This window comes from Gopherus flavomarginatus, chromosome 3 (assembly GCF_025201925.1).
Source record: "Gopherus flavomarginatus isolate rGopFla2 chromosome 3, rGopFla2.mat.asm, whole genome shotgun sequence".
NCBI lineage: Eukaryota > Metazoa > Chordata > Testudines > Testudinidae > Gopherus > Gopherus flavomarginatus.
This window is the reverse complement of record NC_066619.1, coordinates 107,596,879-107,624,119: the sequence shown is the minus strand read 5'-3', so window position 1 is coordinate 107,624,119 and position 27,241 is coordinate 107,596,879. Positions and strand designations below refer to the sequence as shown.

Here is a 27,241-nt window from a genome sequence, read left to right as displayed (position 1 = left end):
AATAGGAATATAGATTATAATGCTGGTAGTGGTATAGACAAGGCTACAGATGTATTTTCTCTCTGCCTCCCATGGTGGAATGGGTTGCAGGTGTACTGAGCTCTAAGCTTGAACTTTCTGTAGTAGCTAGTGCATGGGATAGATATGATATAGAAGATACTTTACCTTGGAGCACTGGCTTCCTACCCTTTTTACTTCTGGGTGAGGTACTGATCTGGTCATCCCTTCTGCCTCACCCAGAAACTTTTCTGGTTAGGCCTTGGCCAATTTTGCAATCTTCAGTGCATTGAGACAGCTTCCCACTTAGGTAAAACCATCCGTCTCATTCAGCTAGTGTCTTGCACGTCTCCCCTCTACTCTCTGAAATGCTGCCTCTGATTACCCCGGCTCTTATTGCTGTGGTAATGGTGAGGCCAAAATGAACAGACACCGTAGCTAACTGACACCCTGGCTAGTCATTTCTTGCATTCCTATCACATTTTCAGACAGCAGTGCTATATCAGCTAGATAGTCTCTCACTTATTTCCCTTCGTTCCCATCTGAAGCCCTCATTAGAGTGTTCAATTGATTTCTGCTGCTGCATCACCCAGTCAATTGCAACATTGCACAGTGCGAGGTAAAAAGATGCTGTCCTGTGGTTGTACTCTAGCTTCTCTGTAAACCATTCAGGATTCCCTGCTGTTTGTTTTCATACAACATTCAACTCTGTTTTGCAGGCTCCTAGTGAAGCTGATACTCTCCATAGCAAAGTTGCACTGGTAGAGAAATCTCCACAGTGGCATCCTGTCCAAGCTCTATGGAAAATTGATGAAGTTGATTTTCATGCTGTTTTCACTACTTAGCACTGCTCAATAATATGTCAGAATATATCCAGGAAGAGAAACTTATATAGCATGTGCTCAGAACTGTATTCTCAAATACTTCACTTCATGAATTACCATTCCTACTTCCAGGGGCGGCTCTATATTTTTTGCCGCCCCAAGCATGGCAGTCAGGCGGCCTTTGGTGGCATGCCTGCAGGTGGCCACCGCTAATGCGGATTCAGCAGCATTTCTGCGGGAAGTCTGAATTGCTGCCGAAGCCGCGGGACTGGAGGACCACCCGCAGGCATGCCGCCGAAGGCTGCCTGACTGCTGCCCTCTCAGGGACTGGCAGGCCATCCCCCGCGGCTTGCTGCCCCAGGCATGCGCTTGCTGCACTGGTACCTGGAGCCGCCCCTGCCTACTTCATAAGAAAAGGCAGATTGTATTATTGATAAAATAACTTGTGTTAAACAGTGTCTTTCACCGATAGAGCCAAATATCAATATTCACTGAGTCTTACAACCCCAACGTGAGATAGAGAAGTACTAATATCTCCATTATACAGACAGGGAAACTGAGGTGTAGAGAAGGTAACTTCTTTCCCAAGAAGTTAGTCAGTGGCAGAGTTGATAATAGAACCTAGGTGTCCTGACTTGCAGTCCCTTTCTCAAGGCAGTCATCCAAATTTTTCTTCTCTATTATTATATAATATGTTGTGTGCTTACTAACATAATTCATCTATCTCTATCTGGAATCCACCATCTCTGGCTGGGGTTTTCAAAGCAGTCTAAGGAAGTTAAATGTCCAAAATCCATTTAATTTCAATGGGAACTGAGTGTGTAACTCTATTACACTCTTGAAAATTCCAGCTTAGGTGCCAAATAAAACTTAGGACCCTGTCCTGGTAACCTTTACAAACTCATATAGTTTCACTTGCTTCAGTGGTACCAGCTATGTGATAAGAGTTATAGGGTCAGGTTCTTAAAGTTTTGTGTTATGTCTGAAAATGGACCAGATTCTCTACTACTGCTTCATTCTAAGCTACTTTTTAAGTGAAGTCACTCTTGACGTGTCCTTTCCACTGCTGCAGTACAGGGGATTTCCTGTCAAGCTGATTAGCAGGCATTGGTGGAAAACCCATATATAATTTAGACTTGTATGATAAACTGCCTGAAAATGATGACTGGATAAATATTTTTGCTTGTGAGCAAAGTGCATATACTTGCCCTTTAAATCAACTTATAAAATTGGCACCATTTCTCCTTTTTGTTTCGGTTTTTTTCTTTCTGTCACATTAGAAGTGTCCTGTGCTGGGAGTGTCTGTCATGTTTCTCCTCATAGTGGAAACATGCTGCAGCTTGTGCCACTGGAGACATTTAGGCGTATTGTATCCAGATCTCACTTTCACTGAAGATGTATAACTGCAGCGCTTCAGCCTAATGCAGTGAATAATTAGGAGCAATTACAAGGAAATCTAGCAAATTACTAAAACCAACCAGGAGCAGAAATCAGTGCTCATGATTTATTTATTTATTTGGTTCCTTGCCATTTGAAGGACACGATACCTGGGGCTAAATCCTCTTAGTGGCTAGGGAGGTGCATAGATCAGGGAAATGAAACAGAGAGTGCAAAATGCAGGGATCAGTCATGACAGTTAGAGGCTGCTCTGGTTTGGAACAAGTAGGGGCATGCACTGAATCAAGGGGGCTTCTGAGAGGGATTATGCCTCAGGGAAGCACAGTTCTTCCCTAAGTTCCTAGGCAGGGGGAAACTACAGCCACTTCATCATCATGTTTGCTTTCTGCTGCCTGGCTAGCTCCCATGGTCTCATCTCCCCCATCCTCTAGGGTGCTTTGCTCTAGGACAGAGAAGACCCGCACTTTGAACATCCATGCAGCAGCCAGACACAAACTGATCCTTAGTGTGTATGCAGAGTGCATGCCTTGAGTGCATGCAGTAGTGCGCCTGCCACGGTGCACCAAGAGTGTATTAGCCCATGCAGATTGAGCACAAGGGGTGTGGTTTGAACAGAAAGAGAGGCACTGATTCAGAATCCAGTGAGCGCACACATTGTCATCCATTACAAAAGCAAGATGGCACCAAACGCAGCAAGCACTTTGCTCCAAAAGAAAGCAACATTAACAAGTTTTTGTCAGTAAAGTGCAGTGGCTTCCCAGATGACTGTACCACTTTCAGGAGTCTGATTTGTCTTGTATACCCTCCTCCCCGCAAGTTTCACCTCACATTAAAACTACTTGCTTACAAAATCAGACATAAAAACCCAAAAGTTTCACAGCCGCACTATTGCTGAAAAATTGTTGACTTTCTCATTTTTATCATATAATTATAAATCAGTTGGAATATAAATATTGTACCTACATTTCAGTGTATAGTATATAGAGCAGTATAAACAAGTCATTGTTTGTATGAAATTTTAGTTTGTACTGACTTTGCTAGTGCTTTTCATGTAGCCTGTTGTAAAACTGGGCAAATATCTAGATGAGTTGATGTATCCCCTGAGAGACCTCTGTGAACCCCCAGGGGTACATGTACTGGGGAAGTGAACCAGCTCAATGTGTGTCATTTCAGCCTCCGATGGCAGGATTTCCATGGCACTGGATGCATCTGACAACATATCTGGGCACATACTATACTGCTGGCTACAGCCAGTACCATCCAGGTAATCAGTATTTTCAGACTCTCAAAATCCATTCAGGTTTCAGAGTAGCAACTGTGTTAGTCTGTATCCACAAAAAGAACAGGAGTACTTGTGGCACCTTAGAGTCTAACAAATTTATTTCAGCATGAGCTTTCATAAGCTACAGCTTACTTCTTCGGATGCATAGAATGGAACACACAGACAGGAGATATTCATACATACAGAGAACATGAAAAGGTGGAAGTATGCATACCAACAGAAAGAGTCTAATCAATTGAGATGAGCTATCATTAGCAGGAGGAAAAAAAAAACTTTTGAAGTGATAATTAAGATGACCCATAGAAAGTGTGAGGAGAACTTAACATAGGGAAATAGATTCAATTAGTGTAATGACCCAACCATTCCCAGTCTCTGTTTAAGCCTGAGTTAATTGTATCTAATTTGCATATTAATTCGAGTTCAGCAGTCTCTTTGGAGTCTGTTTTTGAAGTTTTTTTTTGTTGCAAAATTGCCACCTGCAAGTCGGTCACTGAGTGGTTAGAGAGGTTGAAGTGTTCTCCCACTGGTTTTTGAATGTTATGATTCCTGACGTCAGATTTATGTCCATTTATCCTTTTGCATAGAGACTGTCCGGTTTGGCCAATGTACATTGCAGAGGGGCATTGCTGGCACATGATGGCATATATCATGTTGGTAGATGTGCAGGTGAACGAGCCCCTGATGGCGTGGCTGATGTGATTAGGTCCTATGATTGTGTCACTTGAATAGATATGTGGACAGAGCTAGCATTGGGCTTTGTTGCAAGGATAGGTTCCTGAGTTAGTGTTTATGTTGTATGGTGTGCGGTTGCTGGTGAGTGTTTGCTTCTGGTTGGGAGGCTGTCTATAAGCAAGGACTGGCCTGTCTCCCAAGAACTGTGAGAGTGAGGGATCATCTTTAAGGGTAGGTTGTAGATCTCTGATGATGCGCTGGAGGGGTTTTAGTTGGGGGCTGTAGATGATGGCTAGTGGCATTCTGTTATTTTCTTTGTTGGGCCTGTCCTGTAGTAGGTGGCTTCTGGGTACTCTTCTGGCTCTGTCAATCTGTTTTTTCACTTCAGCAGGTGGGTATTGTAGTTTTAAGAACGCTTGATAGAGATCTTGTAGGTGTTTATCTCTTTCTGAGGGATTGGAGCAAATACGGTTGTATCTTAGAGCTTGGCTGTAGACAATGGATCGTGTGGTATGTCCTGGATAGAAGCTGGAAGCATGTAGGTAAGTATAGCGATCAGTGGGTTTCCGGTATAGGGTGGTGTTTGTTTGACCATTGCTTATTAGCATAGTGTCTAGGAAATGGACCGCTTGTGTGGATTGGTCTGGGCTGAGGTTGATGATGGGATGGAAATTGTTAAAATCACAGTGGAATTCCTCGAGGGCTTCTTTTCCATGAGTCCAGATGATGAAGATGTCATCAATGTAGCACAAGTAGAGTAGGGGCATTAGGGGACGAGAGCTAAGGAAGCATTGTTCTAAGTCAGCCATAAAGATGTTGGCATACTGTGGGGCCATGCGGGTATCCATAGCAGTGCCGCTGACTTGAAGGTATAAATTATCCCCAAATGTGAAATAGTTGTGGATGAGGACAACTGAATCCATTCAGTAAGCTCAAGTGACAAAGGATAAAATGTTATCTTCTAAGTGTTCCTTCAGGATTTCCTGTTTCCTCACATGCACTCCCCATAAGTCTTGCTATGGTAGTCCACTCAGCAGGGTTGGGCATAGCATCATCATCAATTGACCAGCAGCACCATTCTTGATTTCATCCAAAAGAGAGGCACTTGAGCAATATCGGGGCTATATATAGTGTTCTCAATTCCAGCCAGCCTTGCTCACCCTTCTGTCCGAGGAAGCCACTGAGAGACAAACAAGGAGCTCCACAACATCATTTTCACAACTGCTTTTCAGAGCAGAACCACACTCTGACTGCTGGGCATTATACAGTGGCCATTATTTTCAGATAATTTGACAGAATTCAACATTTATATTACTGTAGCACTTAAGACACCTTAGCCAGGTTGGGGTCCCCTCATGTTAGTCACTGAACAAACAAGGCAAAAGACTGTCCCTGCCCCAAAGAACTTACCATGCTTAAAAAGTTTCCAGTTTTTCTTTAGATAAAGAGTCTTAGGGAGGATTGCAAATACTGAGGTATTGTTAATGAGTTATCTAAAGCAACTAAAAGTTTTGAAGTGTAACCACTGTATCATAGAGCCCTCCCCCAAAAATATTTCAGATAAAAAACTCTATTTGTATGAAATCATCTGGGCTATGTATTGCTTGGATAGATTTGAGAGATAAGATAATATTAAATTCCACTTGCAAACAGAATTCCATAAGTATGCTACATAATCATCCAAAGCACTAAAACTTGAAACAGTAGATACATACCAATTAGGATTATCTGGAGCATTAGACTGATTCAGTGTGTCAGTGTCTGAGACTGCCTCTGGGAGAGAAGTGGCCAGGAACATATGACCAGAATTTCAGACTGAAATCCAAACTCAGGCGCAGGAGGGCAGGGCTGGCTCCAGGCACCAGCGAAGGAAGCAGGAGCCTGGGGCGGCCAATAGAAAGGGGCGGCATGTCCGTCCATTGTTGAGATGGCACATCCGGGTCTGCAGGGGCAATTCGGCAACGGGTCCTTCAGTCCTTCACTTCCTCTTCATGGCCGCTCAATTGTTTTTTTGTTTTTTTTTTCTTCGCCGCCACTGTAGGTGGCAAAAAAGCTGGAGACGGCCCTGCAGGAAGGAGAGTTCTTTGAGCCCATGAAGAAAACACAGAGGTATCTCAGTTCTCAGGCTGCTGTCCATTGTTCTGCCTGAGAGCTGAAGTAGGCTTCATTTGGGGGAGGGGTGGGATTGTGGTCCAATGTAAACAGATGTCCGCAAAATGATTCACCCAACTGTAGCTACGCACAGCGCAAATGTTTAATTAATCAAGCTTCTTGTCCTTATTATCCCTACACTGGGTTTCACTGATAATGACCCAAAGGAACATTCTGCTTCTGTGTGTGAATTATATTTTATTTACAAGGTTGTCACTTGTTCATCTGATTTTCCTTTCCTAGCCGGGAGAAAGATATTCCTGGTGTCCTTTATGATCAAAAAATGCCCAAAACTCTAAATCAGAGATGGTTTAAAAGGTTTCCTTGTGCAAATAATTCCTTTAATCTCTTAAATTAGAATAACTTAAAACCCAGTGCCTCCCTTGCCTTGCATTATACATGGTACACAAATATTTATCTAGACTCTTATCATTAAAACTAATGAGCTTTATGGATCAGAAAAAGAACAAAGGCAGGCCCAGCCAGTTATAAAGGGTTAAATTTTGGTACAATGCCTGGGGTACAACAGTGGCATTCAGGCCTAATTCATTGACAATGATACAGCTATCCCGAAAGCCAATCTATGGAAAGGGAGTGTTAAGTAGGATATTGTTTGCATTAAGGGGCTGAATTTTCCACTGGGTAATCATCAGTGAAACCCAGCGAAGAGCAAATGAGGATGGCAGGCCTGATTAATTAAACATGTGCTCCAGTGCTAAATGCAAGACTTATGCTATTGGTTTTACAAGAGTCATTGATATTAATACCGCTGGCAGAAATTGTGAACTGCTGTTTACTGAATCCATTTTTCACAGCAAAACTGGTGTTAAATGTACCAGTCAGGGGTTGCAGAAATACTGTTGTATCTCTCCAAATGCTACCCATTTTATACAGTAGTGTGCTGCTATTACATGTTAAACTCTTATAATTTCTAGTATAAGCTCCAATTTCTAAGTCTTTTTAATTTGGCTATAAATTCAGTTTGGACTGAAACGTGGCATATACAGATCTCAAGTCAAGATGTGTTTGTTATTTGTGTGTGTGTGTGTGTGTGCACGTGTAGTCTTTTTAAATAAGTCAAAAGAAATATAAAACAGTTCAGGAGCTTGCAAGTTACTACGAAATGTAAACATAGCTCATAGTAGCTTGTGAGGCTTTATGCCCATCTATATCTTATGTTTTGCTACATTGAAAAGCTGCAGAAAAGTACCTATGAGCATGAGGATTGGGACAAGCTGAAATTGGGGGAAAATGGCTACTGCACCTGGACACTTCCTTTTATAAACAACAAGTGTTGTTTGAGAAATATAAGCAGTTTTCCAAATCATTGCCACGCAGGTGTCAAAAATGCAATATTAACAATTACAAAAATGAACATATTACTTTTGGTTTGAAGAGACACTTAATGCAAAGATGTAGACAAGTGGTTATCTATTGGCAGTGGTATTCTTATGGTGGAGAATGAAAATCATTTCATCAATCAGACCTAGTTGTTTCTGGGCTTTATCTAAAAACAATTCTGTCTTTGCTCATTAACAAATCACAGGAGAGCAATTTAACCACTAAGAAATGGATTTTTATTTTTTTTTTGGACCAGTGCATTTGGTGTGAGTACTGTATGAATGGTAACCAAATATCTAAGTATCTATTTGTCTTCTGTCCATTTTGAAATGTACTTGATGTGTTAATTTTTCCATAGCTATGACCGTCTACATTTTTTGACCCATTCCTCCAACTTTGGGAGGGGTTTGTTCCAATGAAAAGCTCCTAATACTCTAGCGACCACTAGTAAATGAAAATTACTTAATTCTTCTTTCTTTGAGTGTTATCGTTTCTGCTGGGAAGATCTAGGAGAATGTAGTAAATTTTCCAACGTTAGTAGCACCTGCACTGAAATGATAATCCAGCTAGGGTTTTCTGGAGCAGCAATTTCCCAGATCCATCTTGACATGACAAATAGTAAGTTACCATGCTGAAGGAAAACACATAATAAGACATGTATTTAAACATAGAACAAGCTGAGCTACTAACCTCAGAGAGGCATGTCTCTTATTTTACCCCCAGGAAGTCCTGAGAGGTTCAGTTAGAGACCTCTCAGAAATCTGGCCAAACTAAAAATGCTGAGCTAATTTTCAACAGGCTCAGCAGCTCTAGTATGCTGGTCTGGTGTCAAGGCCGAGAGCGTTTATGAAGTTACTGACTCAGCACCTTTATCTTGCTGGCTTCTAGGCGGAGGCCTCTTGCTCAGCTCCACTAGTTTTCTGCAAAGTGGAAGCCTCTGTGAGGTTACCAGCCCACCACCTCTGGTTTACTCTGATGTCAAGGCACAGGCCTCAGTAACATCCCAGCTGAGTTGCTGCCAAGCCAGAGGACTCTGTGAAGTCACTAGCTTAATAATTTTTTAAGACCTCTTACCATAGACTGGGAAATTGCATCCTTTTATTGCTTGTGTCACATTTGATTTATTGAAATGACTGTATCAGGGGACTCTAAATCATGTGGCAATGATTTGCATTTTTTCATGGGAATAACATGAAGCCAATCTGGCAACATGACATAAATAAACATTCAAAACACAGGGCTTCCTTTACATACCCGCTTTTCACTTTTAGCAGTGGCCTGGTAATAAGTCAAAAAATCTGGTGGACAGATGCTACTTCGAGTTATAGAACAGAGTTCAGTATTTAGAGCTGACAGACCAGGGATTTAATCTTATTGAACTTGTAGTATCAGACCAAGACCATTAACAAGCTGCATCCTTCCCTTCCTCACCGTCACTTTCATTTGTAAAATGTAAAAGAAATTTTGGAACACTGTGCCCTTGTCTACATTCGAGTTCTAGATGCTGGATTAACTGCACCAGTGCAGTATAAGGCCCTGCTGGGAGTCACTGTTTGAATCAATGTGGTAGGTCTACACTAGGATTTGCATCACTAAATTATATTAATGGCTAAAACCCCCTACTGTACACAAGTCCTGAGTTTAAAAAGAAACAGTAATGGTATGGCGTGGGTGAATTAGCATTACTTATAGTGATGTGCTAAATTACCTGAAACGGGTGTTCCCAAATTGTCTATTTGAGAAATCAAGCTATTCACAGCTACATAGCTGCTCTTTCAGCTGTATCTGTATGGGACACTGGGGAAATCCAGCATCTTGTTAGATTAGTGACAGGTGTGAATTTCTTACGGGTACCCTGAGGATATACCTCTATCCAAGCTTCATACGTAAAAGCAGTCTTCTGGATCCAAATACGTTACCAGCACCCAGCTAAGAGACAACTTGGATTGCTTTTCAGGTATTGTCAAATTAGGTGAGACTTCTTTATGTGGAAGAGTAATATTACCATAATATGTCCCTGATGTATGTTCTAAGGAATTTACCACACTCTGCATCCTGTACAGTTAAATGCAGTGTGAACTTCCTATCCATCCACTGAGGAAAGCAGGACTCTGGGCTCTACTTTTGGCTTTGTCACTTGTTGTGTGACTTTGAATGGGTCAGTTAACCTCTTTTCCCCAGTTTACTTGTGAAACAAATACTTGCCTGATTCACAGGAGTATGATGATGCTTAATTAATGCTTGCAAAGCATGTTTAGGTTCTTGACTGAAACTTCCTATATGTACAAAGTAAAGTTGCATAGGTGGTGTCGATTCTTTAGGACAACTCTGCACCATGCATATAGATATGGTAGCTAATGACAGCAGTTACGTCTGACATATCTGTATTTAATTATTACTAATGACTATAAATCCAACTTCAAGAAAACAAAAACCAGCCTGATCCTTGGCCCTAATGTGCACCACACTGTGCTCAAGCTATTATTATTTATTTCTATGCTTTGTTTCTTTAAAAAATGTTTGTGCAGTCACATATCCTGGCTTCAGCCAGAGTCAAAACTGGACCCCCCAAGAGACCACAAAGGAGGAAGATCTTCCAGTCCAAACAAGGGCCTATCCCACAATGCTTGGCATGGGTCCCTAGTGCTGGTGCACATTTGCAAAACTAGTTGCCTAAAATTAGGTTCCTAAGTCCCGATTTTGGCACCTTAAATAAAAGGATCCTAATTTTCAGAGTTGCTGGCAACTCCTGTTGACTTAGCTGAAAGTTGTGAGTGCGCAGGATGTCTGAAAATCAGCTTAACTGTAGGTACCCAGGTTTGAAAGTTTTGTCTATAGTGCCTGTGGTGTATATATTTGTACCCATCTACAATTTTGGTTTGTTCATATTAATGCTGTGAAGGGATCTGTCATGCGTAGGAATCTATGTGCATTGTGCATTGTGTGTGCATTGTGAGGATGAGCAGTAGATGCTGCTATGTAGAACTCTGAAATTTTTTGATGAAAAGTTTTTTTCAGAGGAAAAATTGTCCTGTTTTTGAAATCAGAAATTTTCAATAAAACTATTTTAAAAATAAAAATGAAATTAGAAAAGGCAAAAAATGTTGCTTTTTTCAGTTTCTGGCTTATTGATTTTCCTTTTTTTAACACTCCCTTTTTTCTCCTTTTCCTTCCCCCTCTTCTCCTTTAAGTGGCAAAATGAGTGGAAAAAGAGAGAGAAAAAGGAGGGAATCAAAAACCCATCTAATTAACCAACCAAAAGCTTTCTATAAACCTTTTCATGAAAATTTTTGAATAAATGTTCCTTTTTCAAACCCATCAAACAAAAATATCTTCAATATTTTGCAATTTTCCCCTCACCATTTTTCTCCTGCGTTCTAACTCCGTGCCTTGTGTGTGCTATGCTGGGCTTCAGGTTGTGCCCTGCAGTGCTGCCATCGCCTTGGCGCTTCTCACGGTCGCCAGCCTGGTGTTCTCGCCGCTGGTGCCAGAGGCTCGGGTGCTTCAGGGAGCCAGCACTGAGCGATCTCTGCTGAAGGTGCACAAAGTCCCTACTATAACCTAAAAGCTTCTCCAGTAAACTCAAAGTATGTGACTGTACTGTGTATCTATACTTAAACTCAAAGAAAGGGCGCCAAAATACAAGTTCACCCAAGGGCCGGCCCTGTCAGGAAAGCGTGGCTATTCAGGAAAGGGGCTTAAGCACTTGCTTAAATCCTATTGAAGTCAATACGGCTTACGCTTGTGATTAAATTTAGGTACGTTCTTAAGCGCTTACTTGAATAGGGGTAGGCTTAAACAATTGCTTAAATTATTTGCAGAAATGAGGCCTCAGTTTGTATTCCCTTTCCCTCTGTGGGTAGCACATATGGTGCTCGAATTGTGCATTGATTTCTTTTATAACAGTATCCTTGGTTAGCTGAATTTCACGATGAGGTTTTAATGGATGCATTCCTTAAAGCTGTGTATCACATTCCGGGGTGCACTCCATACCAGTGAGGGTTTATGTCACCATCTGCCCTGCAACCTTGGGTGCCTCAGTGCTGTGCTGTTGAAGCTCTCAACCTGGGTCATGCACAAACAGCCAAATAGCAGGCAGCTCACATCCTGAGTGTCTGGGTATAGCTGCAGCCCTGATCCAGCACTTCTGACCCCAGCAGCCTGTCAGCAACACACAAGCCACACGCTGGCTCCCAGCAGCTGTGGTTACTACTGCAGGGTGACCCCCACACTCCAAATCCCAAATTTCCCCCAAAACATGTGTTCTGCACAATCCAGACCTTTCTTGGACAGTCCAGATATTAGAGGGCCCCTACCCCTATCAGGAGTCAATACACAACAGTTTGCTACTTTACTGAACAGTTCAGTTTAAACATAACTCTGGATTAGTTTTGATTAAAAAATAAAATAAAACAAGTTTATTTGACAACAAAGAGATTTTACATGAGCACAATTAGAATGTATTAAAGTCAGAAGTAGTTACAAGGCAAATAAACATAAAATGCTGTCTTATAGCTGAAACGTAACAAACTAGACTTGATTCAATTCAAATCCTTACCACGTGTTCCCAGCAACATTGCTGACCAAATTCTCAGGTCTGTATACCCTCCCTCCCCCTGCAAAAAAAATAAAAAAAAAAAATCAAAGGCTGGTTCCTTTGTCTTTTTAGATGAAAGAGAGAGAGTGAGTGAGTGAGTGAGAGAGAGAGAATTCCTGGGGTGTTTTTGCACCTCCCTTTTATAGTCCAGTCACCCTTCAAAATGCGTTTTCCTGAGGCTTACCCCTAGATAAAGTTCCTTTCCACTGTGAGGATGGAGACATAGAGTCTCATGGTGAAAGAGATTCCATGTTGTCATGTGTTAAAATGCAGACCGACTGTTTCTGCCCTTCTCGTTGCCGAAAAAATGGCCATTTGACTGGTGATTGCCAGTCAGCTTTGATGACACCTGGCTAGCATGTCCTTTGTCTTTGAGAAACAGGTTTACCCCCCTCTCCAGACTTGTCTGGCAAACACATTTCAGTCATAATTGCAGTTTATGTTCATAACTTTACATATAATGTTCCTACACACATTTCACCATGATATTATTGACCAGCAAGTTATTAGTTGACATATTTTGTACAAAGATTATTACGATGGTGTGTCAGGTGTGAATAAGGGAAGCCTAAGAATGCCCATGCTTCTTAAGCAAAGCAGAGAGGAGTAACTTAACCAACTACCATTCAAGAGTTCATTTTCTATTTAAATATTTTGTTCTAATCTCTCACTTCCTCTTTAACTTGGCAAAATAACCAAAGGAAAAATAATGGTCTTCCATTCCCCAGTTTACAACCTGTCAGAGTGAGGGATTTGGTTACCTTTTCCAAATGGTGGGTGCTGGGTTGTTGTTTTTTAATCTGAGGTCATATACTCAGGGTTTTTTTTAATGACATGACAAAACTGACTATGGTGAAAAACCACAGAAGACTAAAAACCAGAATGAAATATGGAGATTGAATTTGTGCAGATAATTAATACTATTTTTTTGACATTCTGAGCATGCTATGGAAGAAATTCTCTGCAAGTGATATTTCTGTAGCATTAGGTACATATAATCCCCTGGCTAGGAGCCTCGTGACTTCCCGAATTACAGTGTCAGTGATATTTTGTCAAAGCAGCACCCGTCTTTGTTCATCACGGCATTCTGCAAGTCTGCTTGGCAAGCAGCATTCATCATGTTGGTATGAAGTGTATCCATGATGCTGCTTGCCTGGTGGTCATTGACTTCCTGAAAGGTGACATTTGGGGAGCCAGTCCTGGAGACAGCACACCAGCGTGCATCCAGCACCAGCAGCTCTGCTTTAACAATTAGAAGAACTTTATCTTCAAACAATTGGCTGAATTCAGGCCTGGTGAAATGCCATGAGTCAGGAGAACATCTCTATGCAGAACAGCACTTAAGCACATGCTTTCCTTTCAGCATATGTTTAAAACTAAGCATGAGCTTAAGTTCTGTCTTAAATAGGCGTGGACAATATACTTCAATACTTTCCTAATTAGGGCCTGGATAGGTACAACTCAGCTGAAGTCACTCATTTGCACTAGGCCTAAATGTGACCTATATTGTATTATGTTTGAACAGTAATGTTCCTGCAAGGTTAAACTGAGAATGAAGCAGGATGAGAAATGTTATATATTCTCCGGCGCTGAGGTCCCATATCACAATTGTCACCCATATCAAAATAAATGGTAGGGCAATCACCTTGAATTTGTTGGGGATATTGCATAGTTTTCCCTTCTATAGGCTTATCTGACAGGACAAACTCTTCAGTTGTCCCATTGTGGTGATAGTTGCACTGTCATTAATGGGCAGCAGGTTTAAAACAAATAAAAGGAAGGTCTTCTTCACACAGCACACGGTCAACTTGTGGAGCTCCTTGCCTGAAGAGGTTGTGAAGGCTAGGACTATAACAGGGTTTAAAAGAGAACTGGGTAAATTCATAGAGATAAGTCAATTAATGGCTATTAGCCAGGATGGAATGGTGTTCCTAGCCTCCGTTTGTCAGAGGGTGGTGATGGACGGCAGGAGAGAGATCAGTTGATCATTACCTGTTAGGTTCACTCTCTCTGGGGCACCTGGCATTGGCCACTGTTGGTAGACAGGATACTGGGCTGGATGGACCTTTGGTCTGACCCAGTACGGCCATTCTTATGTTCTTATGTTTTTATGTGTTGTAGATGTGATCACTCTGTCGTACAATAACATGGGAATGTAAATCTGGAAGGAACCTCTCCACAGAGGCAGGATTAAGTATACCTAGACCATCCCTAACAGATGTTTGTCAAACCTGTTCTTAAAACTCCCAATGGGTGTTCCAGTGCTTCACTGATGGCTACATTTCAATCTCAGCGTATTGTAATGCTGTTTTGGAATGTGGTGATATTTTGTGGGCTTGAACGGGGTTTCACAACATGCCAAAGTCTCACAAGTAATGACTGCAGCGAGGGAATGGGAAATTGCCTTAGTGATTGGGGATATCTCAGAAATATTTGTTGGACTTGAAGTCTAGCATCGCAATGATCTGTTTAATTTGTTTTACAAGGCACATACAAAATAGATGGGAGCCCTTCTATCCCATTTAGGTGATCAGCCACAAAGTTCATTTTCTGAACTAGAAAATGTAGCTGATAGTTGCAGCAGTTTTTTCTGAGAGAAAAATGGTAATAAATAGCAGAGCCATCAGGGTTTTTATGGTTCTATAGTTTCATTCCCCCTGGTTTCTATGAACAGTAAAGGATCTGCTGATAAGAATCTGCCACACTTTTATGCAAAGACCTTCCATTCAAACGCAGAATATTTACATTCATGAGGCTAAGGGTAAGAAACCCGTATGTTCCTGGAGTCTCAATTCCAGGGTGTGATGGTAGGATCATTGCTTTAGGGCTACCATAGATGCATTACAGTTATCAAGGTGGGGTGTCCGCAACAAAGTGAGAATAGGGGCTGATATTTTCTTGCGCTCAAGGGCTTGGACAACCTGTGTGCAAGCAGTGTTCCAGAAGCAAGGGGAGTCCTTTACCAATCCTTGCAAAGCAGCAGAGACGCCATATTGGGAAGAAATTAACCTAAGATAATGTGAAGTAATAAGGGGAGTTGTGGGCGGGTTCTCTGAGGTGGGAAGGTCAGAACAGCTTGGACTTGGAAAGCTGGGCTTTTGGTTCAGTAACCAAAGCACATACACCAACAAAATCAGTTCTGAGTGTTCCAAAACACTGCTTGGGGTAGTGTGGGTAGTGTGATGATATCACAGCTGTTGAAATGCTAGCTGTTAGTCATGAGCAGCTATAGAGGGGCCATATCTGGCGATGTCATGAAGATATGCATGCACTTCATATTGTCAGCTGGAATACATGTAGTAATTTTCTTAAAGGGAAAAACTCAATTTAAAAGGGCCTTTATTTGTAACAAAAGACCTTCATAAGTCTGTTCTTAGCAAGAGGGATCTGTAGGTATCACTATGACTCATACAAATTAGAAAAGCAGACAGAATCAATCAAATTAGAGGTCACTGCTACTGCCATTCACTGGAGCTATTTTTTCTGGGATTATGGATGTGTTAACTGTTCTGAGATCAATGCAAATCTGAATTCCTGGTTGGGTCACACCAGATTCAAATTCTGAACTAGTTCCTTGTTGTTGACTACCTGAAGACATTGACTCCTTGGATATTGGGGGAAATTACCTTCTGATGTAACTCCACTAAAGGATAGGAGAGTTATGCAGCAGAGTGTTTCACCTTATTGTTCCATTTGAGGCTGATCACAAACAGGTTGAAGTAGAAGTTTTCTATGCTGCTGAATGCAAGTAGATTCACTATGTCATATAATCTGGGAGCTAACGTTTTCCTGTGATTTGAATTGGAGCTTTGCCGTAATATGTCTGTTGAACTGAGGATATGTCAATTGAGGACATAGGTAAAATGATTAAGGAGAGTGACCTTTGCACCATTGCACCATTATCTGCTAACAGTGGAGTGGGAATGTGATATTTATGGTATTAATAAGAATTTGCAGCCTCCCTTGCACCTTTCATAAAGAGCTGAGCTAGAATACAGCTAATTTTTCAGAGAAGTTAGGGTAAGGAAACTTAGGCCTTGTCCACACTACAGGGATAAGTCGACCTAAGTTACACAATAAGCCTTACACTTATCATTTGGTGGAGTACTGGAGTCAATGGGAGAATGATCTGTGGTCGATTTAGTGGTCCTTCACTAGACCCACTAAATAGACCTCCAGTAGATCAATCGCCACAGCATCAATCCCCAGTAAGCATAGACATGCCCTTATAGTGAGGTGGTAATAAGTATTAGTTTCCAGTAATGTACATTGTAGAAACATTTACATCCCTTTTCACTAATTATAAGGCTGCCTACACATTTTTGTAAATGAACTCATGCATGACCCTGTTAAAAATGGAAAAAATCCTGGAAATAAGCTGATATCTAGAGACTAAAACAATGAGGTACAGCAGAAACATCTGAGAGAGGGAGAGAGAGATCCAATTAAATAAAATCAAATGAGGCTGAGTTCTTTGTTTTGTTGTTTTTAAACTGTAAGTAACTAACTTGGTGCAAACAACTAGAATTAGACTCTCACTAGAAATTTTTGTTCTCAGTGCTACATAGGACAATGAATAAATAAAATAAACAACATGGGCAGGGTTCGTCATTATGGTTGCTGTGCCATAGCTAACCTTTGAACCCAACCTAATGCTCCCCCCCCCCCAAAAAAAAATATTTTCCTTGGGAGTGGGAGTAATCTCATTACTTCTGGAGGTCTCACTGAAAGGTCACTATACGGGGACTTGGTGTCACTGTAGTGTTATTACTGAGCTCCTGCTCTTTGTCATATTCCATTGCAGACCTGGATTTAACTTGACAGCACTAAATGTTTTCTTTGAAACTGATTCAACTGGTTAGTATCACGTCCACCCACCCACATGCAAAAAGTCCCCAAGTGTCAGCAGTCATGGATAGTTTTCTGAAAAACATGAATTCCACGATTCCTGTCACAGCTGTGACAAAAATGCAGCTTTAGCTATGACTCATCCATTGAAATTCTGTTTTGTATAGTGGTTATTTTATTTGTTTCCTCCTTTTTGGTACTTCCTTTTTCTTTTTAGTGGACAAAACTCTAAGCCTTTCCACACCATGGCATGCTCAAATCTATACATCATAGCTAAGCAACTGCCTCCTTCTAATAAGCCATCACATTTTTGGTAAAAAAAAATTACAAGCTTCCAAAATCAAAAGGCTTCCCACTATCCTTTACTGATGTGCCCTCTGAAACGTCATCTATGCTAACATGAAGAGAGAGAAGGGACATATCTTTTCTTCTGGAATGGTGGGAACCTGGGTGATGTGAACACATGAAGGTCATGTGTTACAGTTAGATTGACTAATGCACATCACTGCTCCCTTACGAAACCCCAGTGGACTCAATATCTGTACCTTAAGGTCAATGGAGCTTCACATGGGCGCTGGGCTTGACCTGATTGCTGGCCACCATATGGATGTAATGTGAAGAAAGTCAATCCCTCACCCACTCTAACCATGTCCTGCAAAAAAGAGATATCAATTAATCTCTCCTGGCCAATCTACACATTGGTGGGGAGCAAAGACTTAATTTATTACTTGATGAAAGGAAAGTTCTAGGTAAAATTATAGTACTGACCAAAGGAAACTTGGCAGTCAAATGAATACTAATGAGAGAGAGAGATGCCATATTCATCTGCCCTGTATATATGAGAGACAGAGAGCGTGAGAGAGAAGACTACCAAGTATATCTTGGGATCAATAGGTTATGTGTGTGACAGAATGTATGAGTATAAGAAAATGTGAATACATTTAGCAGAGAATGAGTGAGAATATGTGAGTAAGTTGTCATATGGTGGAACAACTGAAGAGCTGCAAGGACATACAGGTCCAGGCCTGTGACGGCAAGGAATAGAACTTTACATCATCCTACTGAAGTGAGACCAGAAGGCAGGGCTGACTGTGGAGGGAATCCTTACTGTCTATCATGTGGCAATGTAAATTCATTTTAAGAGTCCTGGGAAGGGAAATGACACCTAATAACTGAAGTTTCTGTCCACTTGGTTAAGGACACTAATCAAACTTTCCAAGTTTTAGGGAAAATAAAATAAAATAGAATAGAAGAAAATCACAGACTGCATCCTCCTTCTTTATTATGTGTTTTAAAATAGATCCTGGGTGATGAATTTGCTGGAATCTGACTACATACATAGCCTAATAGCCCAGTGATGACTTAAAAAACAATTGTTTAGACACAAAGTCAATGACTGGTAGTAGCAACATTAATTTAAGAGAACCAACCCAAGCTTTGGGCAGAATTCCTCACTTAGTTTTTACTTAGGCAACCTCTGATTTAAGTCAATAGGTGCTTGCCTGAGTAAATAATACAAGTTAGTGGCAAACTGCATTAAAGATGCATCGGGGTGCTAAGTGTGTGTCAGGTGCTTGGTTGAACTGGGTATTATGAGCTTCCTTTACAGGACTCCTGAACCACCGTTTAATACTTCCATAAGCAGAGGATTCAGATCAACAGCCTCCAGCCCCTTTGCAGTTTCCATAAGTAAGACAAACTAAACTGGTTGATTGCTCCCTGAAGTTGTATGAATACTTGGGATGAGGAGCACTATACCCAGAGTGGAAGAGGAGCTGGCTGCTTGGCTGTCTCCTCTCCTTGCTACAAGACTTTGCAGAGTGCGTATGACATACTGATTGGGAGCTGTGGTTCACTAAACTTTTTCAAACCTTAGATTCTTTTCCATTGAGTACTGGGAGGTGATGGTTCATTGTGATTCTTGTTTTATCTGAACTAATTTGCTTTTCTCTTGATGCCACTCAGATGGAGATATAGTCCTTCTCTGCAACAGGATTGTATGTTCCCCTCCTACAGGAAGAAGACCAGAAGCCATGGAAAATCCTGTGTTAGCGTTGTTGATCCCTGGCCAGATGCACAGATGGACCCCTCCACTCCCCTGCTGCCACAGCAGGGTAATGCCTGAGAGAAGTTATTATGCTTCCTATGCCACTCTGCCCTTTAATGGGTCTCAGATAGTGAGGGAAAGTTAATTCTGTTCTGATCATTATTCATGACTCTCTTTAATACATATTTTTTTGGGCCACATAAGAGGGAAAATATTGTTTGGAAGATGCCTCTTCTCTACTCCTTCCCCATCATCCTCACCATGTCCTCTTTGCCCACATCACAAGTGGATTGTGTATAGATTATGCAGGCAAGCTAGTGGTGGTGAGTGTCTGGTCTGACTGCCATTCACCTTCATGCCGCTGCTTGCTCCTTTTCCCCTGGATTGCTGTGATTTGGTTCTCTCCTGCCCCCTATTGCAGAGATGAAGATAAGAGCCTAGCCTATGTTTCTAATTTAAACTCTGCCAGATGTAGGTATTTGGGATTTCAGAACTGTGCTGTGGAAGTGGGTGCATGCTCTGCAGTCTGTGAGCTTATTCCTAAACATTCAGCCACAGTCTCACACAGCCAGTTCTTCACAAAGTTTTTGTTTTGTTTTTAACAGTGAATTCTGCCATGTGTGTTGCTCAACAGACTCACAACACAGCCCATAACAGTCCCTCATTGTTTCAGAACATCCAGTCATGTTCTTTTTAAAATACAAAACAAAACCTTGTCCCAGTTTTCCACAGAAACCCTGTGACTTTACACATGATTCCTTTAACTCTGTTAATGTTGGGCCATCTCCCAGTTGAAGGAAGTTCCCATATTCTAAATGAGAAGATCCTGCTGAGTCAGCTACTTCCTGAACAAACAACAGAAGCAGACGTGTTAGGTATTGTCTCACAGACAGGCAAATCTTCCAATGCTTTTAATTTTTATCCAGAGTTTTTCACATTAGGTTTGTCACATTTTCTCTGTTAGTTCCAGTCTCCTTAGGTGACTGAAATCCTTTCCTTCAATGAAGACAACCAAATTCTGTTAGAAGTGAATTGGTGCAATGCTACACTTCAGAAAAGGCCTATACATGTTATAGAGAACAAGAACCTTCTTATAGTGTTTTAAACCAACCTAGAGAATTCCAGAGCTTGGATGAAATTATTCCAGTCTACGGGACTTCACCAGACGGATATTGACCAAAAGGGAGTTATACCAGCAATAAGGCTTGGTCCACCAAGTGACACTAAGTGGTTCCTATGAGGTGCAGAATATTATGAACTCCCATTGACCATAGTGGAAATTGAGAGCACTCTGAACTTCGCAGGATTGGACCCTAACTCAGAGTCGAATATGGTCCAGAGAGTCTGAGAGTGAGGGAGAACTTGATCAAATGTAGTGTGACCAAAAGACAGATTGTAAAAAAGAAGTTTGGCATTTTGTTGTGTTTGTGTGTGTGTGAGAGAGAGAGGGAAAAAAAGAGAGAAGGGCAAACTAAGCAATACAACCCCATGATTGCTAGGATTATAATTTGGCTGCTATAGCAGCAGCCTGCATGGCATTCTTCATCAACTGTCACATCTCATCTCATTCACTTCTGCAAAGGATCTTTGTGTCACTGCTTTTGTGAAGAGATTAGGCAACTCTCAAAGAATTTCCTTGGCTGCTACCTGATATGCCATTATTCGCCTCTTATCATTTTAGCAAAGCAGTTACGCTGCTGTCAGAGGTAATGGAGACTGTGCCACTAAGAAAATTGGCTGTAATTTATTTATCAGTTGTTTCTACATACCACAAAAGAGACCATCTACTTTACGGCTGGGTCTAAGGTATTTGAGAGCCCCTGAAGTTCATGGTTTTCCGGTATTCTAAGTTCTACTTATGGCTTTTCCTGTATATGACACACAATACCACCCCTGTGGTCTTGAAGGCCGATTTCTTCTTTACTTTCTTTAGTCACAAATCATTCTGAGGCATCCCTTAAGTGCATTTGTATTGTTAAGTGCACCGGCCTGATTTGGTGTTAATTCAATTTGAGTGCCCTTAATATCTTGTGGGGGTGATGCAATGCATGCAAGCTGTACCTTGTAAAAACAGGTTCCAGGTCTGCCTGAGAGCAAGGCACCTTTCCCATAGCAATTTACCAAAGTTGCTGATAAAATTTTCATAAGGAAACCTTTTTAGTCTGACCTTATTGTGTTATTCTACCATTAAGACTCGGGGAATTGAGACTGTCTTCTGGTGACAGTTTATCGCATTCTCCATTATTGCTGCATGCACACAACCTACTGATGGGTCACAGCTTAAACCCCCTCTCCTTAAACCATGGAAACAGCTTGCAGGGCCAGAACCTGGGAGCTGTCTGCTGCCAGTTTCTCTGTATGTGTGTCAATCTAAATGAACTGCACTCTTGGTAAACCAGTCCCCTCTAACCTTTGGATGATGGGAGATTGTGGGACATTTTAGTGCATTTGGGGTCAAGGGGAATGGATAGAAAGAGAGAGGAAAAGGGAGAGAAACCAACGGAAAGAAAGCAACAGCTGTAGAAAATGTAGAAAAAAGCTAGGGCAGCATTTTGATTAAAAGAAAAACTATTTAACCAAAATTGAAGATGAAAAGAAAACAATCACTTTTATCCCCAGTGCCTTTATTTAGAATAACTTCCTACTTGTTATATGCTGGGGGCCAAATTCTGCTCTGAATTAAGCCACTGTAATCCTGAACACTTCCAATCCTTTAGGTGCAATTCCTTCAGATTTTAACTGAGAGCAGAACTTAGACCTACATATCTGAGCTCACTCTGACCAGAGAACAAGACCAGGGAGAACAAGGGCCTACACGGATGTTAGACACTGGTAGATTGTCTTCTCCTTCCTTCCCCTCCCAATACCCACTGACCAAGAGTTTCTAATAACGCTGTAGTATTTGCTGAAGAAGTTGGATTTAAATACACAGATATCACTTAAGTGTGGTTTGTGTGTCTGGTACTGCGTACTGTGACGTCTGCATCTGTCAGTTACTTATTTAAAACCCAGTAAAATAAGTTTTTATAAAAATGCTATTGAATATTCTGGGCACATGCCCTCCAGATTTCAGGCCAGAATTTTGGAACAACTGAAGATGCGACCACTACTTCCAAAAATAATCCCAAGTTTTATATTGAGTCCAGTGCAGGCTGTAATATGACTCTAACAACAGCTATGTGACTATTCTTACAGTACAGGCCCAGTGTATGCGTGTGGCGGGGTGACGACTCACTGGCGCGGCGCCTCCTGGTAGTTGTCCAGGGAATTAGCTCTTTTCCAGCTCTGGAGCATCCTCTGCTGGCTGATGTCTCACCTGCCACTGGCCCCTGTGTCCCTCCTGGACCCAGGAGTTCTGCTCACTGCAGCAACCCACAATCTGGGTCTCCCCACCCAGGGGAACCCCCAATCCTCTATCCCCAGCCTTGCCTCAGTGGCTACTGCCAGTCACCATTTAGCCCTCGCTCACTGGGGGCAGATGGCAGTCTGTAAACCACTCATCATCAGCAAGGGCGGGTTGGACTGGCTGCCCCTCTGCAGCCCTAGTACCCTTTTGTGGGCCCTTAGCTTGGCCTGCAGCCTGGGGCTTTGCTAGGCTGGAGCTCCCCAGCTCCCTCTGCTCTTCCCTAGCACTGCTCCACCCTAGGTACCCTCCTCAGCTTCCCAGGCAGCCAAGCTCTCCTCTCTCTAGGGAGCTAGAGTCCACAAGATGGTGGCTAGCTAGAGCTAGCCGCCATCTTATAAGGGCCAGCTGGGCCCTGATTGCACTGGCTGCAGCTGTGGCTGCTTTCCAAATCAGCCCAGCCCTCTCCCAGGGCTGTTTTAAGCCCTTCAAGGCATGGTGGGGTGACCACCCTATCACAATGCACCTCAATATTGAGTCCCTGTGAATTGATGATAAGGCAGTTCTTATGTCTCATAGCCCACCCTGGAAAATTTGCTCCACTCCAGATTGTCAGGAGGGACTCTCCTCGCCCACATGACTCATCTTGCAAGTGTCTAGTGAGCATCCAAGGTTTGGCTCTGCATCCACTGAAGTCTGTTGGAGTGTTTGCCATTGACACCAGTGAGTGCAGGATCAGACTCCAGATGAAAAATGATTAGTTCAAGTCCAGCAGGGCCAGACGGATAAATAAATTGGAGCCTCATGTGTGGAGTTAGTGTTTGTTGGTAGCGAGTGTGCGTGTTCTGGGGGCGATGTGCAATGCGAGTGTGTGTGACCAAGGCAAACTGATTAATTATTGGATAAAGCTGGAGGCAAATCAGAGCAGATTCACCAGTCAAAGAATGGTGCTACAGTGGAATTTATAATATGTTAGTCTATCAGCCTCTTGATCTTTGAGAGTATTCAAGGAAGATGGAGATGAGGCAATTCTTTCTTCATGGTTTCAATAGGGAAAAGAAACAGCAAGCATTTACAGCCTTTTCCTCTCTGGTGCCCAGGGCAGTGTACATTGGAAATATACACCAGTGTCAGTCATTGTAGAAGAAGTTTGAAAGCTGATTTAAAAATAATCAATCAAACAAAACCTCTTTAAATTACCAACTCACAAAGGGATGCCACTCGAGTTCTGGCACCATCCAACCTGCACGTAGGGGCTGAGAACAGCCTGCAAAGGGCTGGGGGAGAATTTTTCTAGGGCAGGCATTGCACTGAGCCCCCGTGGACAGTGCTCTGCTGGCTCCCTGCAACCTCTAGCCTGGGGAGTGTGTGTGTGCTGGAGGTAGGAGGCCCCAGAGCATTTGGAAATGTGGAGATTCTGGGCTGCTCCGGACTATAGCAACACTGAGGGAGGCTGTGATAAAAGAGAATAGCCCCTGGCTGTTTTGTTTTATCTGAGGTCTGTTTTGGCCCTTGGAGACGTCCAAAATCCCATGGGTAAAAGCCACTTTTGCGCTCCCTCTTTGTGGACTCTGGCTGCTGTGCTGCTCCTTCCAACTCAGATTTTGGAGGGGAAGATATCTGACCGGCTTATAATATCTTAAATTCTGGAAGCCTTCCCTTCCCTTCCCTTCCCTTCCCCCCCAACCCAACTATACTTTTTAGAAAGAGGGAAAGGTACTAGAGGAAGCTCATCGGGATGTTCCAGATGAACGGCTGCCCACTATGTTGCTTCAAACTCCAATGAGCTGAAGCGACTAGAAAGAAGGGGCATGAAGGTAAAGCAGCTGGTGCGATGTCCTATTGCACTGACACATACAGCAGGTGACCCTTGGAAGTGCATAGGTAAATCCCATCACAGCACCACCAGCTGCATTCGGTGCTGTGAACGAGTGAATTATGGGGCCCTTCCTGACAGGCAGTTGGTGGAAAGGCATGGAGGAAGGATTATTCTTGGGAAAGAAGAAACTGTACAGTGTGTGTAATGGAGAAATCCTGGCAGAAAGGACATGGCTCTTGCACTCCTAGGCTGTGGTGGGGAAGCAGAAGATTATAATTATTGCAACATATTTTGTATTCAGAAGGGTGAATGGGTGAGGGAGGTTACTTACAGTGCACTTCAGAGGAGTATAAGTTGCACTGGTCAAAAAGAAATGCATTATATGCTATTCTTCAAGCAATAAATAGAATAATTATGTGAGAGCTAGGATATCAAGTAGTAGACTATGCTCCAGAGTCCTCAGTCTTTGTATTCTCTCCCCCAAGAGCTAGCAAATGCTTAAGTCTATGATGCGAGACAGAAAAATTAAGCACAACCAGGGGGAGGGGAGCTGTCTAAAGGTCTTTGGTATCTGAATCTAGGGAGAAATGAATAGAAACTCCCTCCTCCTGCTCCATGACCGGCTAGATTGTGTATATCAGCATCAGATCTCAAGTGTTTCAGTGTGAATGTTGTCTGGGCAGCATTTTCTAGAAATACTTTGAGCCCCATTACATATCTTACATACCCAGCTCTATAAGCATCCACATGGAAAAAAAGTCACTACCGCTTGCTTTCTGGCCGTGAGCTGTGTGTGGTCAAAAGAAGTTTAGCCCCAGTAGGGGCTAGGGCAGTGTTTCTCAAAAAGGGATCACCGCTTGTGCAGGTAAAGGCCCTGGTGGGCCGGGCCGGTTGGTTTACCTGCCCCGTCCACAGGTTTGGCCAATCGCGGCTCTCACTGGCTGCGGTTCGCTGCTCCAGGCCAATGGGAGCTGCTGGAAGCAGCGGCCAGTACATCTGTTGGCCTGTGCTGCTTCCAGCAGCTCCCATTGGCCCAGAGCAGTGAACCGCAGCCAGTGGCAGCTGTGATTGGCCGGACCTGCGGACAGGGCAGATAAACAAACCGGCCCGGCCCACCAGGGGCTTTCCCTACACAAACGGCAACCCCAGTTTGAGAAACACTGGGCTAGGGCCCATATTAACAGAAATATTGGTGATTCCCTTGACTGTTCTTGGGTTCTGCTGTAAAATGAACCCTGAGTCAAGCCTCTTCCCCATGGATTTAAGTGGACATGCATCTGATTGCTCAAAATGCTAGAATATCTGAGTGGTTTATGGACCTTTAACATGCAGTACTTCCGCATGGAATCATGTATAACCACAAAGGATAGTGTGTCACCTTCTGCGTGCAACATAATTAAAGTGTTTATGTATCATACATTTTATATATGGTGCTGCGTGGAGCTCCTGATCACTTTCGAACTTTTGTGGGAGCACAGTTTGTGGGTATCATAGGCTTTCTCCTAAATCTCCACACATCCCCTATGAACCATCCATTGTGTGTGAGTTCTACCTTGAATCCCTGCCTGTGATTATTGGAAAGCTCAGGACCTTGCCAGCAGGAAAATTTACAGCTCAACAATTACATTGTTGAAACTCTGACAAATCCCCCCCAATTTATGGCTTTGAAAATAAGGGATAAGTGTGAGCAACTGAATATATTACACACCGTACTGAGGCCTCGTGGGGGTTATATTATGGAATCTGTTTACTTTGACTGACATTTTTCATTTTTCTTTTCTTCCAGACATTATTACTGTGATATCTGTGCTCAATATGAATTTGTTACTCAAAGAACAGCCCGGATATTTGGATAATCATTTTCTAAACAGGCTTTTTTTTATTATAATTTTTGGAAGCATTCCAGTAATAATGCAACAGGCAGGCAATGGCTTGAGAAAAAGCAAACAGAACTTGTATTACATTAGTACGTCACATTACAGCACATTAGATGCAGGTGGGCTTTCCAAAACTTCTCTGCAATGCAAAACAGTGCTAAAAACTCCATACTCAGACACAAAAGAGAGTTGACTTTTTCCATCATTTTCTGCAAACAAAAGCTGAAAGCCCCAGTGACGAAGATGGGACTGTCTGCGGAAGGTGGAATAAATGCCACTCAGAGGCTGAGTAACATTGGCTCTGCTGTGCTCACACTTGTGACCTGAGCAAATCTGTACATACGGTATTACAAAATAGAGCTATGGAGAGCAAAACAAGACCCAAAGACAGCCAATCAAAGAAGAACTCCCGATCAAAGAAAGACTCAAACTGGGCAATGGAAATGGCAGAATCTTTCTCTGTTATGTTTGAACAAGACACTGGAAATGTCAGTGAGAATTCTCCAGTTACTGCCGAAGTTCCCTTTTGAAAGCTCACTGTGCAGATTGGTGTCAATGAGTAAGCATCTATCACGTACAGGAGAATTAATTAGAATCGAGATATATTTCTGCTGCTTCTTTGTAGGGGAGAAAGAGGACAACCAGGGTTACTCTACCATAGCATTAAATGCATGGGAAAAATTACATTGCGTGTGTGTGTATGTGTGAATTTGTATATTGTTACTACTAATTATTTGTATTATGATAGCTCCTAGGAGAACTAGTCATGGACCAGGATCCTGCCCTCCAAACTTTGTATTTATTAATGTTCTGGAATATCCCAAATACTCTCTTTCTCAGTGTGCCCCTTTGCAGTTCTTTTTCTTCAGCACCTGGTGATAATACTGCTTCTGGAGAAAAATGGTGCTTATGATGTTGACGTGTCTTGCTTTGTGCTTAAAGATACTGGTTTCAGTGCTTTGTAACAACATATAAAGAAGAGAGAGAATTCCACCAATTCCTAGCTGAGCTGATTCAAGGAAGGCTGATTTGTTAGTTCTTGAGA

At 42.3% G+C, this 27,241-nt stretch overlaps 1 protein-coding gene across 1 annotated transcript in view; it reads left to right on the top strand.

Annotated features, from left to right (window-relative positions):
* The window catches only part of CCDC171 (coiled-coil domain containing 171), a 256,020-nt gene extending 229,026 nt beyond the window's left edge, over positions 1-26,994 (top strand). The window contains exon 26 of the mRNA XM_050944127.1: positions 26,106-26,994. Within this exon, the coding sequence (XP_050800084.1) occupies positions 26,106-26,120 (15 nt within the window). The 3' untranslated portion in view covers positions 26,121-26,994. The remainder of the gene's footprint in view (positions 1-26,105) is intronic.
* Positions 26,995-27,241: the final 247 nt, after the last annotated feature.